The 13,632-nt window shown below is 36.3% G+C and overlaps 2 protein-coding genes across 6 annotated transcripts; both read left to right on the forward strand.

Moving 5' to 3' along the window:
• Positions 1-202: 202 nt before the first annotated feature.
• LOC141821191 (protein MEI2-like 2) lies at positions 203-10,942 on the forward strand. Of its 5 annotated transcripts, XM_074708582.1 has the most exons (13): positions 203-277; positions 1,203-1,247; positions 1,330-1,470; positions 1,557-2,026; positions 5,485-5,643; positions 5,731-5,847; positions 5,935-6,086; positions 8,382-8,473; positions 8,603-9,569; positions 9,660-9,744; positions 9,831-9,899; positions 10,010-10,189; positions 10,478-10,941. In XM_074708582.1, the coding sequence occupies exons 1-13, from the start codon at positions 259-261 to the stop codon at positions 10,604-10,606; spliced, it is 2,625 nt and encodes an 874-aa protein (XP_074564683.1). In that variant the 5' UTR covers positions 203-258; the 3' UTR covers positions 10,607-10,941. The 5 variants fall into 5 exon arrangements, with proteins under 5 accessions (XP_074564683.1, XP_074564678.1, XP_074564680.1 ...); XM_074708577.1 differs by having other exon boundaries at positions 8,603-9,744; positions 10,478-10,942; XM_074708579.1 differs by having other exon boundaries at positions 270-295; positions 8,603-9,744; positions 10,478-10,942.
• A 1,416-nt stretch (positions 10,943-12,358) lies between these two features.
• On the forward strand, positions 12,359-13,229 carry LOC141822452 (uncharacterized). The gene has a single exon (XM_074709902.1). It carries the CDS (start codon positions 12,378-12,380, stop codon positions 13,143-13,145), a length of 768 nt encoding a protein of 255 aa, XP_074566003.1. The 5' UTR covers positions 12,359-12,377; the 3' UTR covers positions 13,146-13,229.
• Positions 13,230-13,632: the final 403 nt, after the last annotated feature.

A 13,632-nucleotide genomic window follows, 5' to 3' on the forward strand; every position in this document is an offset into this window, starting at 1 on the left:
TGTTTTATGTTATAATAATGATGATTAGGCCCTGGCGATTAAGCAAATGACCACGACACAACTCACGACTAGTGGCAAGTTGGGAAATTCCCTGCAAGCGCTGCCACGTCACGGTCTGGTTGCTTCTTCTGTCCAGCTGCGGGTTGCGGCCTATAACTGCAAAGGGGGGCGAAGAGAGGGAGAGGGAGAGGGAGAGGGAGCAGCCAAAAGAGGCAAAGGAGGTTCTGGTGGTGTCAACGGACGGCAAGCCGCCCTCCAATGCGGCTCAATCGCGGCGGTGAGAAGGCAGCCCAGCGTATCCGTTCTCTCTTCGCCTCTCTGCAAGAGTCCGATTTCTTTGTCTTTTCTCTCGCTCTCGCCCTTTCGCTCGATCGCTTTCGCTTTTTGGCGTTTGTTCGGTTCCCCGATCATCCCCTCTTTGTCCTTTTCGTCGTCTGCGCCGGGAGGAGAGGTGGGAGCAGTAATCGGGATCCTTTTTCTCCGGTATCGCTATTTGTTTCGGCAGGGTTGGGGCTGAACTTTTCGGCGCGCGCGTCGCGGGGTTTGCTGGGGTTCTTGTTCTAGATGGTTTGAGGTAAATTAGGGTTTTTTTTAATGCGAAGATGAATCGGTTTCCGTCTTGGTAAGGAGCTGTTGCTATTGCGTTTGGCTCTTAGTTTTCTTGGAATTGAGATGTGACATGTTGGAAATTTGCTTTTTTTATTGCTTTAAGGGTGTACTTGAGGTAGACCAGGGTGTTTCTTTTTTTTTTTTTTTTTTGCAAGGCGCAATCCATTCTTTTGCGCTTTGATTTTGCTTAGATAGATGCCTTCTAAATTGATGTTGATTGTGTGGAATTTCATTTTAACACGGGACGGGATCCTCAATATTTTATTTGGTTGACAAGGTGATCCTTTTAGTTTAAAAAAAATGATATGTCTCAGTGTCAATGCTGGAAGATGGAAATTTTGATCTTAATTTCCTGGAATAAGGCTCGTGTGGAGTGAAGAGACACTGTCGTAGTTATTTTATCATGTCAAAAGTGGGGCATGCTTTGCTCGGTTTTGCTGCTACTAAGTCATGTTATCTCCTTTTCCTATTTAGATTCGATGTATAGAAGCTGCGTTGCATTGTTTTCTCCTCTATCTATACTTGTCTGTTGCACAAGCCTTTGAGTTTTCTTTCTATTTCTCTTACCATTATTTTTTTCCTCTGTATCATAGAAGAGGGCATCATGGATCTAACTTTGGAGAATTCTGTTCCACTTCGTAAGTAGAAATGAAACCATGCTTCAGGAGTAGGTTTTTTTTCCATCCCATAGTTATTTACGCTTCTAAATCTATAATGCAGGTTCCTCAAACTTTCAATCATTGACGACCTTGATGAAGGCTACAAATGGGTGGGATATTCCATCTAGCTCCATTGCACTTCATGCTTCATCTGATCTTAGCCTTTTCTCAAGCTCATCACCTGCCCTTAGTCATGGCAAATGTATGATTTTTTCCCCCTAACAATTAGTAATTGCTGATTTGTTTTATTCATTTAGTTGATTCTATTCTTGGCATTTTACTATCCAGTGAACTTTGTAAATTTGTTCCAAGGAGTTCAATCAACTGCTGATGTATCTTCTAAATTTAGAAACTCAAGCAACAATGTGGAAGGAACAGGTTCTATAGATGATATAAACCCCAAAGTAGCTGGGGTCTCTTTGCCTGATGATGAAGAAGCTCTCTTATCTGGCATAATGAATGACTTTGACCCCAATGGGTTGCTTAATCAAGTTGATGAATTGGATGACTATGATCTTTTTGGAAGTGTTGGTGGCATGGAATTGGATTCTGATCCTATAGAGAATATTACTGTTAGTATGGCTAAGACAACTATCTCAGATGGTTTTTTAAGCAATGGGATTAATCAATATAGCCTTCCAAATGGTATCGGCTCTATTTCTGGGGAGCATCCATATGGAGAGCATCCTTCCAGAACTCTATTTGTGCGAAATATTAACAGTAATGTTGAAGACATTGAATTGCATTCTCTCTTTGAGGTAAATTTTAACCATGCTCTTTTGATTCTTGACTATTGTATTTTGCTTCAAAATTAAATCATCGTAATTTCTAGACCTTTCTAATTGCTTTCATCTATATTACAAACAAAGTTGCTTCTCTCATGTTGTTATGTTCCTACCCAATAAAAAGCACAACAAGTGTAGGGCTGAATGTATGGAATTCTCTGCCTTTATGCTTTACATAAGATATTGACTGGGTTGGTGACTGCATTCACATTTGAAATGTGCATCTAGGAAATTTACTGTGCTAAAGGGCATTATGCGGAGGTTGTTTAGTGTTTGATACCTGCATTTCAAAATTTCTAAGCAAACAAATTTAGCATCATACAATATTTGGTGAGACTATATTTATAAAGCACTTGTGTTTTAACTAAACAGTAATGATACAATAAATATGTCAAATAAAATATAATAGTATGAATTAAATTATATATTACATTATATATATATATATATATATATATATATATATATATAAAATTTTATCAATATGCAATAATATGTTTTATGTATTGGTTAAACAGATCTTAATGACATTAGTCATTTATTTAGTTTTTATTATAATGATTTTTAAATACAAAATTAGATTAATATTTTTTAAAATTAATTAAGTGCTATTAACATATAAGTAATAATTTTATCTTATTATTTATATTGTGTTGAAAATTATCGATTCATTATTAAATACATATTCTAAGATCACAAGAAAATTATATTTTTACAACTACAATGCTTTCTCTTTGTATTTTTTATTAATATTTTTAATTTGTACTTAATTCTTTACAATAGGGTTTGAAAGTACATACAAATTGATTTGAGAAAGCAACTTTTGGAGAAAATTCCTACATTTGAAAAGTGGCTTCAGGATTTCACTACTGTGGGAAGATAGACTTTCTGAGGCATAAGTTTACCAAATATTATATTTCATTATATTTTGTGGAAACCATTAACTCTATATTTTTTTTGGGAGGAGCCTAATGCTGGGCGAGACAAAAGTTGAACTGAAAACTTTTTGGTTTTCATTTGAATGCCACAATCTAGGCTGAGATTATAAAATAAAAGAGAACTACTAACAATCAAGAGCATTTAGATATAGCTGGAATTATGATAAAATGTGGGAAAATTGGTCGAGATGTCATTGACATGTTATGGCCAAAGATTTTATAGTCGAACTTAGAATAGCTATGCTTATTAGAGTGGAAGGTGTGAGATGTAGAGAGAGACCAAATTATTAGCTTGTGTAATTTTAAAAAATAATACAGTTATATTACCAATGATGTTTCCTTAATAGAGTTTAATGGAAGGAAAAGATTCACATAGCCACTAAATAGTTGAGATAAACATGGTATAAAGGCATTGCAATCTAGCTTGGCTTGACTTGACTTATGTTGCATTGTACCCTTGCTACTGGCATAAATTATGTCAGTAATTTCATGATTATAAATATTAACCGTATTTCTTGTAAGGCTAAAATGTCTCCCATAAGTGGCATAAGTTTCCTTCATCACTAGGATGCCTCGATGTGCAAAGTCACCCAAAAGCATCTCATGACATCTGTCCTCATATGTGATCAAGAATAATTGTCTAGTGTGGTAAATAGGTTAGTCAATGAACAATTTAGCAATTTGGAATATCAAAACATTTCATGGAAAATATTAGAATTGGTAGATGTGCTGGCTTGGTAAGACACTAGAAAATATGGTTACAAAAAATACAGAATTTCTTATGCTGAAAATTCTAAACATAAAAATGGAGTAAGTACTATGGTACACAATGATTATTAAGGATATGTTATTGTATTTAAGAGAATTAGAGTTAATATCATTGCACTAAAATTGATTCTACAAAAGAAGATAAAATGCCCCAGTGCTTATGGTCCTCAAACAGGCTTAACTGATCAAGTCAAAATGGAACTATGGGAAAGCATGAAAAAATTATTCATTTCATGCCTATGCTTGCAGAACTCATACATGGAGATCTGAATGGACATTTAGGAATCGCATTTGCATAATGCATATATTAATATATAGGTTTTGGATCTGGAAAATGAAACGAAGAGAATATAATTTTGTCTGCTGCTGCTGCTTTAATTTTTTATTTTCTCATACTCATGTTAAGAAAAATGTGTTTAATTATTATTATGGAAATTACTATATTCTGAAATTTCTTATTAAAAAAGTATAAAAAATATTTGTACATATTTCAAATAACTTAATATGTATAGGTTTGAGTTGCTAACCTATTGCATTATGGTAAGTGAATTTTTGTTATTAGATATGTCAACTAAGTTTTTTCAGTAAAATTTGAGATATCAAGTATAATTTTGGTTATCTAAGTTATTCACTGAAAATTAAGAATAAGAATAATGTCCAATGATTGAAGAAAGGGTTTTTAGTAAAAATTTATAAGAATAAAGGAGACAGTAAATATTATCCTACTATAGAGGGATTAAGTTGGTGGGCTACATTATAACACATTTTGGGAGAAGAAGAAGAGATGTGATAGATTGTTTTTAGCAACAGATTTCATTTTATCTTTGAAAGATCATGTTTTTAACTTGAAAGCTAATGAGAAATATTAAGATTAGAATTTTAATTTTCCCATGACTTTTATTGACATTGAAAAATGCTTGCAATAGAATTTCAAAACAATCACTATGAATTATTTAGAGAGAGCATACACTGAAAATAAGAACATTAAATTGGTCGCATCATTTCAAAATGGGTAGTCATTGAAGTTTTCATGAGCCATTCTAAAAGTGTGAATTATGTAAAGGCACTGAATCCTATTAGTTTATTCATAAGTTTGAACTAGACATTTGCAACAATAATGATGGCTCAGACCTATTTTCTCTTGTATACTAAAGTAGTAGTTAGATTTGCTATGTTATATGGAATTGAATATTGGTTATAACTCGAGCACATGCAGATAGGAGTTGCAGAGCTGAGGATGTTAAAGTGGATGTACGGACATACAAGGATGGACAAGATAAGAAACGAGAACATTAGAGAGAAAATTAAGGTTGCACCTATTGAAGGAAAACTCCGGAAGACACATTTAAGATGATACTGATATGTACTTAGACGATTAATAAATGTTTCGGTTAGGCGATATGAAATTATGACAAATATACACATCAAACGAGAAAGACTAAAAAAGGCAATAATAAAATAAGATAAAATTTATTTAAATATAGATAATGATATAGTAGAGGATAAAATCCAATGACGTAGAAGGATCCATATAACCGACCTTACCTAATGGTATAAGGCTTGTACTTGTTAGTCTGGAATTAGTTGTATCATGTATTCTCTTTTGGAAATGTGTATAACAAAGGTCATGTAATTGTTTTGGATCATTAGTTTTCCTGCCGTTCCTTAATCCCTAATACTGGTTATGGATTCTTTTCCTGACATTGGATTATTATGGTTTTTTAGCAATATGGGGACATCCGTAGCCTTTATACTGCATGCAAACACAGGGGATTTGTGATGATATCTTATTACGACATACGATCTGCTCGAAATGCTATGCGTGCATTACAGAACAGGCCCTTAAGGAGGAGGAAGCTGGACATCCATTTTTCCATCCCAAAGGTCTGCCTATATATATACTTCATTCTACTATTCTTCTTCTTTTTTTTCTATTACTTGTTCATTCTCATTTCTATTATTTGTCTTCAGGATAACCCTTCTGACAAAGATGTGAATCAAGGAACTCTTGTGATATTTAATTTGGATCCTTCTGTTTCTAATGATGACCTCAGGCACATTTTTGGTTCATATGGGGAAGTTAAGGAGGTGATTTTTTTTCCATCTGCTAGTTTGCTTTAAGTATAGTGTTTTATAGGACTATGTTAAATGCCTGTTATTTGTCGTGGGAAGTAGATAAGGGAGACACCTCACAAGCGGCACCACAAATTTATCGAGTTCTATGATGTTAGAGCAGCAGAAGCTGCCCTTCGTTCCTTGAACAAGAGTGACATAGCTGGCAAGCGAATAAAACTAGAACCTAGCCGTCCAGGTGGAGCTCGTAGGATGTATGTACACCATTTTTGCATTTGCATATACTTGCTTTGTTTACAGCATACCAAGTCAGTGATTCTGGTCGATAATGGAATCAAATCTTCAATCACTCATTTCGAAGGATTTCAATGATTTACAGGATCTGTATTAAATCACTACTGTAGTTTTTTCTTACTATGAGTGGCAACTATTTGGTTAAACTTAATTCAGATGAATAGTTATACCAGTTTCAACAACTTTTAGTTTGGCATACATTACTCGCTTGACATTCATGTGGTAGGAAAATGAAATCTCATTTATGCTGTTATGATCTAGTAGCTATGGTTTTTGCTCTTTTATCTAATGATCAAATTTTATTTTAGTTTAATATTCTCCTTTTGGCAACATCAATAAATCATGCTTGTTATTTTTTATGAGCAACATTTAAATGTTAATGCCTTAAAATCCATATTCTAATTATGGCTTGTGCTTTTCTCAGAATATGTTATTCAATGAGAATCTTTGTATGAGAATGTATGGAGAGATCCTCAATTGTTGCTTGTTATTGGTATTGTCGAGGTCTTATATAAGCTGTAACACCATTGTTAGGTATTATATAATTAAAGATTCTAGTTTAACTGGTTTCATCTTACCTTAAATTGTTAATTAACAATATTTTTTTCCAATTTTACATCTCAAGAACTATTTGGATTTTGGTACCCAGGGTTTTTAATTGTGGTATGCTCCATGCAACATGGATTGGAAACTTCATAGATATTAAAATTAGTTTGCAAGAAATTTCTTGCCTATTTTAAAGTATGATAATTAGCAAACACTTGTGACAAGTTACTTTTTTTCTAAATCAACCTAATTTGATCTTTTTTGCTGATGAAATGTGAATTTAGTTTGGTAGGTTTTCATTTCTTTATTTTTGGTCCTTTCATCCTGTTCTTAAATGTTTATTTGATATCTAGACAATGAGGTTGCCTTGAACACTGGTTATTTTGTTAAAAATTAATTGTTTGTCAGATACTAAAAATGTATAAATTAGTACGTCCTCAGATGCTAAGATGGGGATTGATCCCTTTACACCTTACATGCCACTAGTTGGATTCTTCTAGTCTGCAACCACTTAAATGTCATCCAACACCTCCCAAATCCTGACATGTAATTTGTATGTGCATTCAAATTGAAAAGTGTGCTTGTACATTTAGTGTGCATTTATAACCCCCATATACTGATTTTGCTGTGCAGAAAAATCTTGAGTGATGTTAAAGAAAAAGATAATTTGAACATAGTGTTGTTGTGGGCTTTATGCAAAATCTGAAGTTCCAATAAGAAGGCTTGCCATCAACAAGTGATTTTGGCAACAAATACAAATTAGCAGCTAGACTATAGTTAATTGACTTCAATAGCTTAAATCCTATTGTAAAATGTAAATGCGAGAAATCATTTTTGTAGTCTAGTTATTCATTACCCACCACTGCCTACCTTTTATCATTATTTACTATTTTACTTTAACCTAATAGCCAGGGTGATAAAATGTTTACAGAATGTAACTTTTGCATGGTTTAGCTACTATTGATGGTTTAGGTACTATCAAGGCTTACACTGCATATACTCATTTATAACATTACTATTACCCGTACCATCTTTAATAACAGAAGTTCGCTAAACTAAATACCAACCAATGCTTTTGTTTGGGGGATAAACACTAACAAATTATCCTACCTTTTCCTTTATGTTTTGATAATTCTGGTTCACAATCTTGATTTTGATTCATAGAGAATCTTTATATGATGTACCATAGGTTGAATAGGAATTTCCATCAGGTTGTTAATATTTAGGTTCTTAATTTTTATAATCTCAATTTCATTTACTTGTCCAGATAAAACTACTTTTCCAACTATTTTTCTTCTGCTGTTGCCATTAGCCAATTTGATTACCATGGGTATGGCATTCAGAAAGGAAATGATTTTGGTAAATCACTATTATCCTTTGCCTGTTTGAACATGATAATCAAAGTCCCTTGTTACACGTCAAGTTGAAAATCTTATTTATTAAAAAAGTGGATGACATCACAAGTATGTTGGTTTTATTCATCATCATTATCATTTTACGAGCCAGAAAGGCACATGCCATTTTTCGAGAACTGTCAGAGTTTCTGAACTTGCAGTGTAATTTACTATAAATACCAGTTTAATTCTTAAATGATGATTTTGATACACTATTGATTATCTCCTATTTTTGCTATACTATGTTACTTTGGTAAAATGTTATGGTGGAGCTCTTGTTCAACTTAAGTGATAATATCTCATTTCTCCATACAGTTTGATGCAACAAATGACTCATGATTTCGAACAAGATGAAACCAGAGGTCACCGGCATCATGTGGGTTCACCTATTATTAATTCGCCGCCAGGTAGAGACATAATATGGGCCTAAGCTCCTGTTTGTTGGTTTCTATCTTTATTTTTCACTAGTAACACTAAGTTTGTGCATTTAATTGGTACTATATTTTAGTTTGAACAGGTTGTTTCTTGTATTACAGGTCCATGGGGACAATTCAGTAGTCCAAATAATAGCAGTCCACTAGACGTTTTCAGTAAGTCCCCTAGTGGGGGCATAATGAGTCCTATTGGGAATAATCATTTACCTGGATTAGCATCTGTACTTTCCCCAATTTCATCAACTTCAGCAAAGATTGCGCCTATTGGGAAGGACCAAAATAGAGGTGGTCTCTCTAATCAGAAAATCTATGGAATCAGCCAGTTACATGGAGGTGGGCACCATAATTCTCATTCTTTGCCAGATCACACTCATGGATTGTTAAACCCAAGTCCAGGCAATTCAACTTCTTTTGGTTCACCAACGCCAAATGTTTCTGCGGTCGAGACTCTGTCTGGCCCGCAATTTCTATGGGGCAGCTCATCTTCATACAATGAGAATATGCAATCTTCTGTTTGGCAGTCTCAAACTATAGGAAATTCATACGTGCCAAATGGACAAGGGCAAGGACAAAGTTTCCTTTATCCAATCAGTTGTGGCTCATTGCATGGGTCCTCACACAAGCAGAATTCAAATTATTCTGGATCTGCTCCATCTGTTTTTCCTTTTGACAAACAGTATGGCTTTATTCCCAAGTCACCAGAGACATCTTTCACAAACCATATTGCATTTGGCAATATAGGAGTTAACCGAAATGATGCAAGTTTCATGAATATAACTCCCCGGGCGACAATGAATCAGGGCATGATGTCTGGAAATATGCCTGATAATGGTTCACCTAATATGGGAATGATGCCTGCACACAGATTTGGGCCTTTGCTCTTTCGGAATGCTGCATACCCTGGTCCAACATCCATTGGCTTTGATGGTTTTGTTGATTGGAACCGTAGCAGGCGAGTGGATAACCATGGGAATCAAGTAGATAATAAGCAATACCAGCTTGACTTGGACAGAATTATTAATGGGGAAGATACTCGAACTACAATTATGATAAAGAATATTCCAAATAAGTGGGTTATCTTAAAAGAGAAACTACTGAAGTTTTTGCTTTTATATTTATACAGAATCACAAACTTAATAAAATTAGTAATTGCCTCTAGGTACACTTCCAAGATGCTTTTGGCTGCAATAGACGAAACTCACAAAAGCACTTATGATTTTTTGTATCTTCCAATTGATTTTAAGGTAATGACAGTACACTTGATTGAATATCAGTGGTTTAATAACAATTTCTTTTTCAGGTATAAACTAGTTTTCTTCTACCTGTGCAGAATAAGTGCAATGTAGGCTATGCATTTATAAACATGGTCTCTCCTGCACACATAATATCCTTTTACAGGGTTTGTCGCTTCTCCTTACCTCTAACCTATGATACTTGAACGCATCATAAAGCTATTCTATCAAAGTTAGCCGTAAGGAAGGCATGTAAAGCTCTATTTTACTTATACAGGCATTTAATGGAAAGAAATGGGAGAAGTTCAATAGTGAGAAGGTTGCGTCTCTGGCATATGCACGAATCCAAGGCAGAGCAGCACTTGTTGCCCATTTCCAGAACTCAAGTTTGATGAATGAGGATAAGAGATGTCGTCCTATTGTCTTTGATTCTGCAGGAGTGGAGGCTGGTGATCAGGTAATGTGCCAAATGTTTTTGTGTGCCAATCATAGTGAAGTTTAATCTTATCTGGATAGCTAAGGAGTGATCTATTTCATGAGCAAACGTTCTTGGTTGGAAACAATGACTAATTTGCATCAATTTCCTTTTTCTTTTCTTTTCTTTTTCGTAGCAATGGTTATATTTCTATTGACTAATCTCATCATGTCAAATTGTACAAGGATTAACAAAAAGCAAAAAAGTGATCAATCCTATCTAGTGTCATTTCTCCATTAGGTAAATCTGACAGTTTAGTAGGTTTTGCAGGATCTCATTCCATCAAGTAGTATGCATGTTCCTCAAGAAGATGGGGTGGGTGGGGCCTCACCTGAAAGTCCAGAAGGGAGTCTTCCAAATGGGAACATCACCAGACCCGAAACTAGCTCGGAAGGATGAGTACTCAAACTAACGCATGGCGAACTCGAGTGTGTATACTAACCGGTCGGTCGATAGGTGTCTAAGTGTAAGATATGGTGAGTGGGGGGAAATTTGGTAACAATTGTATTGAAAGGGTGTGCCCACTTTTGCAACTCTGGATGCACCAAACTGTCACTGGCTTGTGCCATTAATCGAAATTGGGACTCCAGATTCTGTGATTTCGCACAGATAGAAAGTTCTAATTGACAGAGAAATAAGTTTGAAGTGTAGATGCTGTGAACTCTCTCTGTTTGGTGGTAGAAATGTGTTATATTTCTGCTGATTTTTCTTCACTATTTATTTGTACATTCCTTAGAACGCTCCACTGGGCACGAGCAGTCTTTTTTCCTGTCGAGATTTTGTAACTTTCCTGAAAGTAAAATTTTGCAGCTTTTCCTGTTCGAGTGGAGTTACAGTTGCTCGGCCCCACCTGTCCCCGTTGTGGTGGCCCACCTCAATTATATTTTTTAACTAATGAAAATTCCACAAATTTCCTTCCTTAAATACGTATCGTTGACGATCTATGTCATGCACTGTTTGTCGTACTTGAATTCAGCATCTTCTGATTTGACCCAAGGAAAAGAACTGATGGGACGTGCAATATTATAATTTTTTTAAATTCTTTAAGTATATGTTTAAAGAATCTATTATACTACAATTGATCGCTACATGAACTCGATTTTATTAAAATTTAATTTTTTTTATTTTAATAAGTCTACTAACCAATTCTGTACTAACCAATTCAATTATGTCTTAAAAACTAAATAAGATTTATAGTAGTAACAACCAAGTGAGTGAGTTGACTGAAAAAGTTAAGTCAAGTGAGATTAAGTATTTATTATAATTAATCTCATTCTAATGTTCAATATGGATTAATAGATCTTCATTTTCTTATTATTTATATATATTTTTATGTTCTCGAGACATAATTGAATTGGTTAGTACGAGACAGATTTATTGAAATGGATAAGGATCGAATCTCAATGAAAAGACAATACTCTAACTCATAATGATCAAAATTTACTTTCTCATAGATATTCATAAGACCGACTGTGTAAGACTGATAGGATAACAAATTCCACCTTTATTGAAATACATGTCTTTATGAACTTGGATAAATACGGAAATGAACTGGCACTGGTACATCACTGTGCCCCTCGAACAAGCACCTCCATGTGTGCTCTTGCAAAAGGTGAATGAATGTCTTTCTTTCTTTCTTTCTTTCTCCTTTTTCAATTCTTACTTTCTGAATAAAAAACAGTATCACGATGGAGATCTTTGGCCTTCTTGCTTGCCCCGTACAAAAAAATGTGGAGTACAATTCATTTGTGACACCACCAAATTAAATGGCCCCATCGCCATTAATCTTCCTCAGTTACTTCTCCTGTTCTTTTGCCCAATTATAAAATTAAGCTCCATTAATTGCTTGTCATTCGAGTCCATTGCCATCTTAAATGCTGTTCAGATTAATGTCGTTTGTTAGTTGAATGCTGAATTGCAAAAGAGGATAAGATTGAATGACGAAATCAGACAATATTTTTCTACGTCGTGATCAACTATAGTTTCTCGATTTATCTCCTTATAGATATATATGTTTGACAGATTACTTTTAAAAAAATAATGTCAAGGACAATATAATTATTATTTTTTATAATTTTTTTTTTGAAGAAAATTGTTCATTATCTATATGTAGTTGGCCGTCGTTGGACGTTTGGCTGTAGCTGCGTTATCTGTAATTTCCTTCTGCGGTATGGAAAAGCCGCTGCTCGTCTCTTCTTCCCCGGCGCCGCCCTCGCCGGCGTCCGACGACTCCCCCGGCTTCCTCGTTCGACTCCTGCTCTTGGTCGCCGTCGCCGCCTTCTCCCTCTGGGCCAACTACGAAGCCTCCAAGGGCTTCCAGGTCACTGTCCTCAACGCCGCCGCCGCCGCCGCCTCTTCCTCTTCTGCCTTTTCCTCTTCTGCTCGACGGTTTGACCTGTTCTTCGTCGCCAACGGTCGCGGCGCCCGGCTGGTGCACCGCGCCGGGGACTCCGTGCAGCGCGCGCTCTACCCGGACGCCTCGTTCCCGCGGAAGCCGGTGGAGCGGGTGACGCTCTCCATGGCGCCGGCGGTCGCGGCCGACCACGGCGGCGACTGCGTCGCCCGAGAAGAGACCGTCGCCGTCAGGCGCGGCCGCCGCGAGGGGGAGTTCGCGGTGGAGTTGAGGCCCCGCGTCATGGAGGCGGCGGACGTGGCGGAGGCGGTGGGCGTCGCGGTGCGGCGGGGCGTGGCGCGGGTGTGGCTCTGGGACGGCCGCGGCCGGGCGCCGAGGCGGGTGCTCGCCGCCCTGGAGGACTACCTGGCCACGTCATCAGCAGACGCGCTACGTGGCGTGTTGGCCAGCCAATCAACGAACGACAGCGCTGCTACTGGGCTACCGCAGGAGGATTTTGTATGCGCGGCGCGTCTGAACAGGGCCATGATGGACGGTTGGGATGACCGCATGCTTCTGGAAGCATGCGCCTCGATCGCTGCATGACCTAGCAGTATTGTATTATTAATATTTCACGAATTAATATTTCTGATGCTTCTAATAATTAGTATTAATTGGTTGATTTACTCATGTAATTAGGCAAAGTGATGGCTTTGTGATCGTAAGTCATGGTGTTAATCTATTGTTAAAATATTAATTAATAATTAGAGGGAAAAAACTGTTGTGTTAATGGCTTCGAGGTAAATCATAAAACTACAATTAGTCACTATAGGAGAGGATATTGTTTGACTTCATTAAAATTTAATCCTTACTCATTTCAGTAAGTCTGTCCCACAGTAACCAACTCAAACGTGCCCCAAGGACTTTATGATTGTAAGTCATGGTGTTATTCTATTGTTAAAATATTAATTAATAATTAGAGGGAATATATATATATATATATATATATATATATATATATATATATATATATATATATATAGAATTGCTATTATGAGCGCCGGCTTCCTACGCGTCCGTGCGCGCCGACTGC

Source organism: Curcuma longa, chromosome 2 (assembly GCF_044706935.1).
Source record: "Curcuma longa cultivar G26 ecotype Majalengka, Jawa Barat chromosome 2, ITB_CL_G26_1.1, whole genome shotgun sequence".
In the NCBI taxonomy this organism is placed as follows: Eukaryota; Viridiplantae; Streptophyta; class Magnoliopsida; order Zingiberales; family Zingiberaceae; genus Curcuma; species Curcuma longa.

Excerpts from the sequence above, each read along its gene's own strand:
- LOC141821191 (XM_074708577.1), top strand. Across the intron at positions 1,248-1,329 it reads GGAGAATTCTGTTCCACTTC|GTTCCTCAAACTTTCAATCA; the intron begins GTAAGTAGAAAT and ends TCTATAATGCAG. Across the intron at positions 10,190-10,477 it reads GAGTGGAGGCTGGTGATCAG|GATCTCATTCCATCAAGTAG; the intron begins GTAATGTGCCAA and ends TAGGTTTTGCAG.
- LOC141822452 (XM_074709902.1), top strand. The coding sequence starts at position 12,378 with ATGGAAAAGCCGCTGCTCGTCTCTTCTTCCCCGGCGCCGCCCTCGCCG.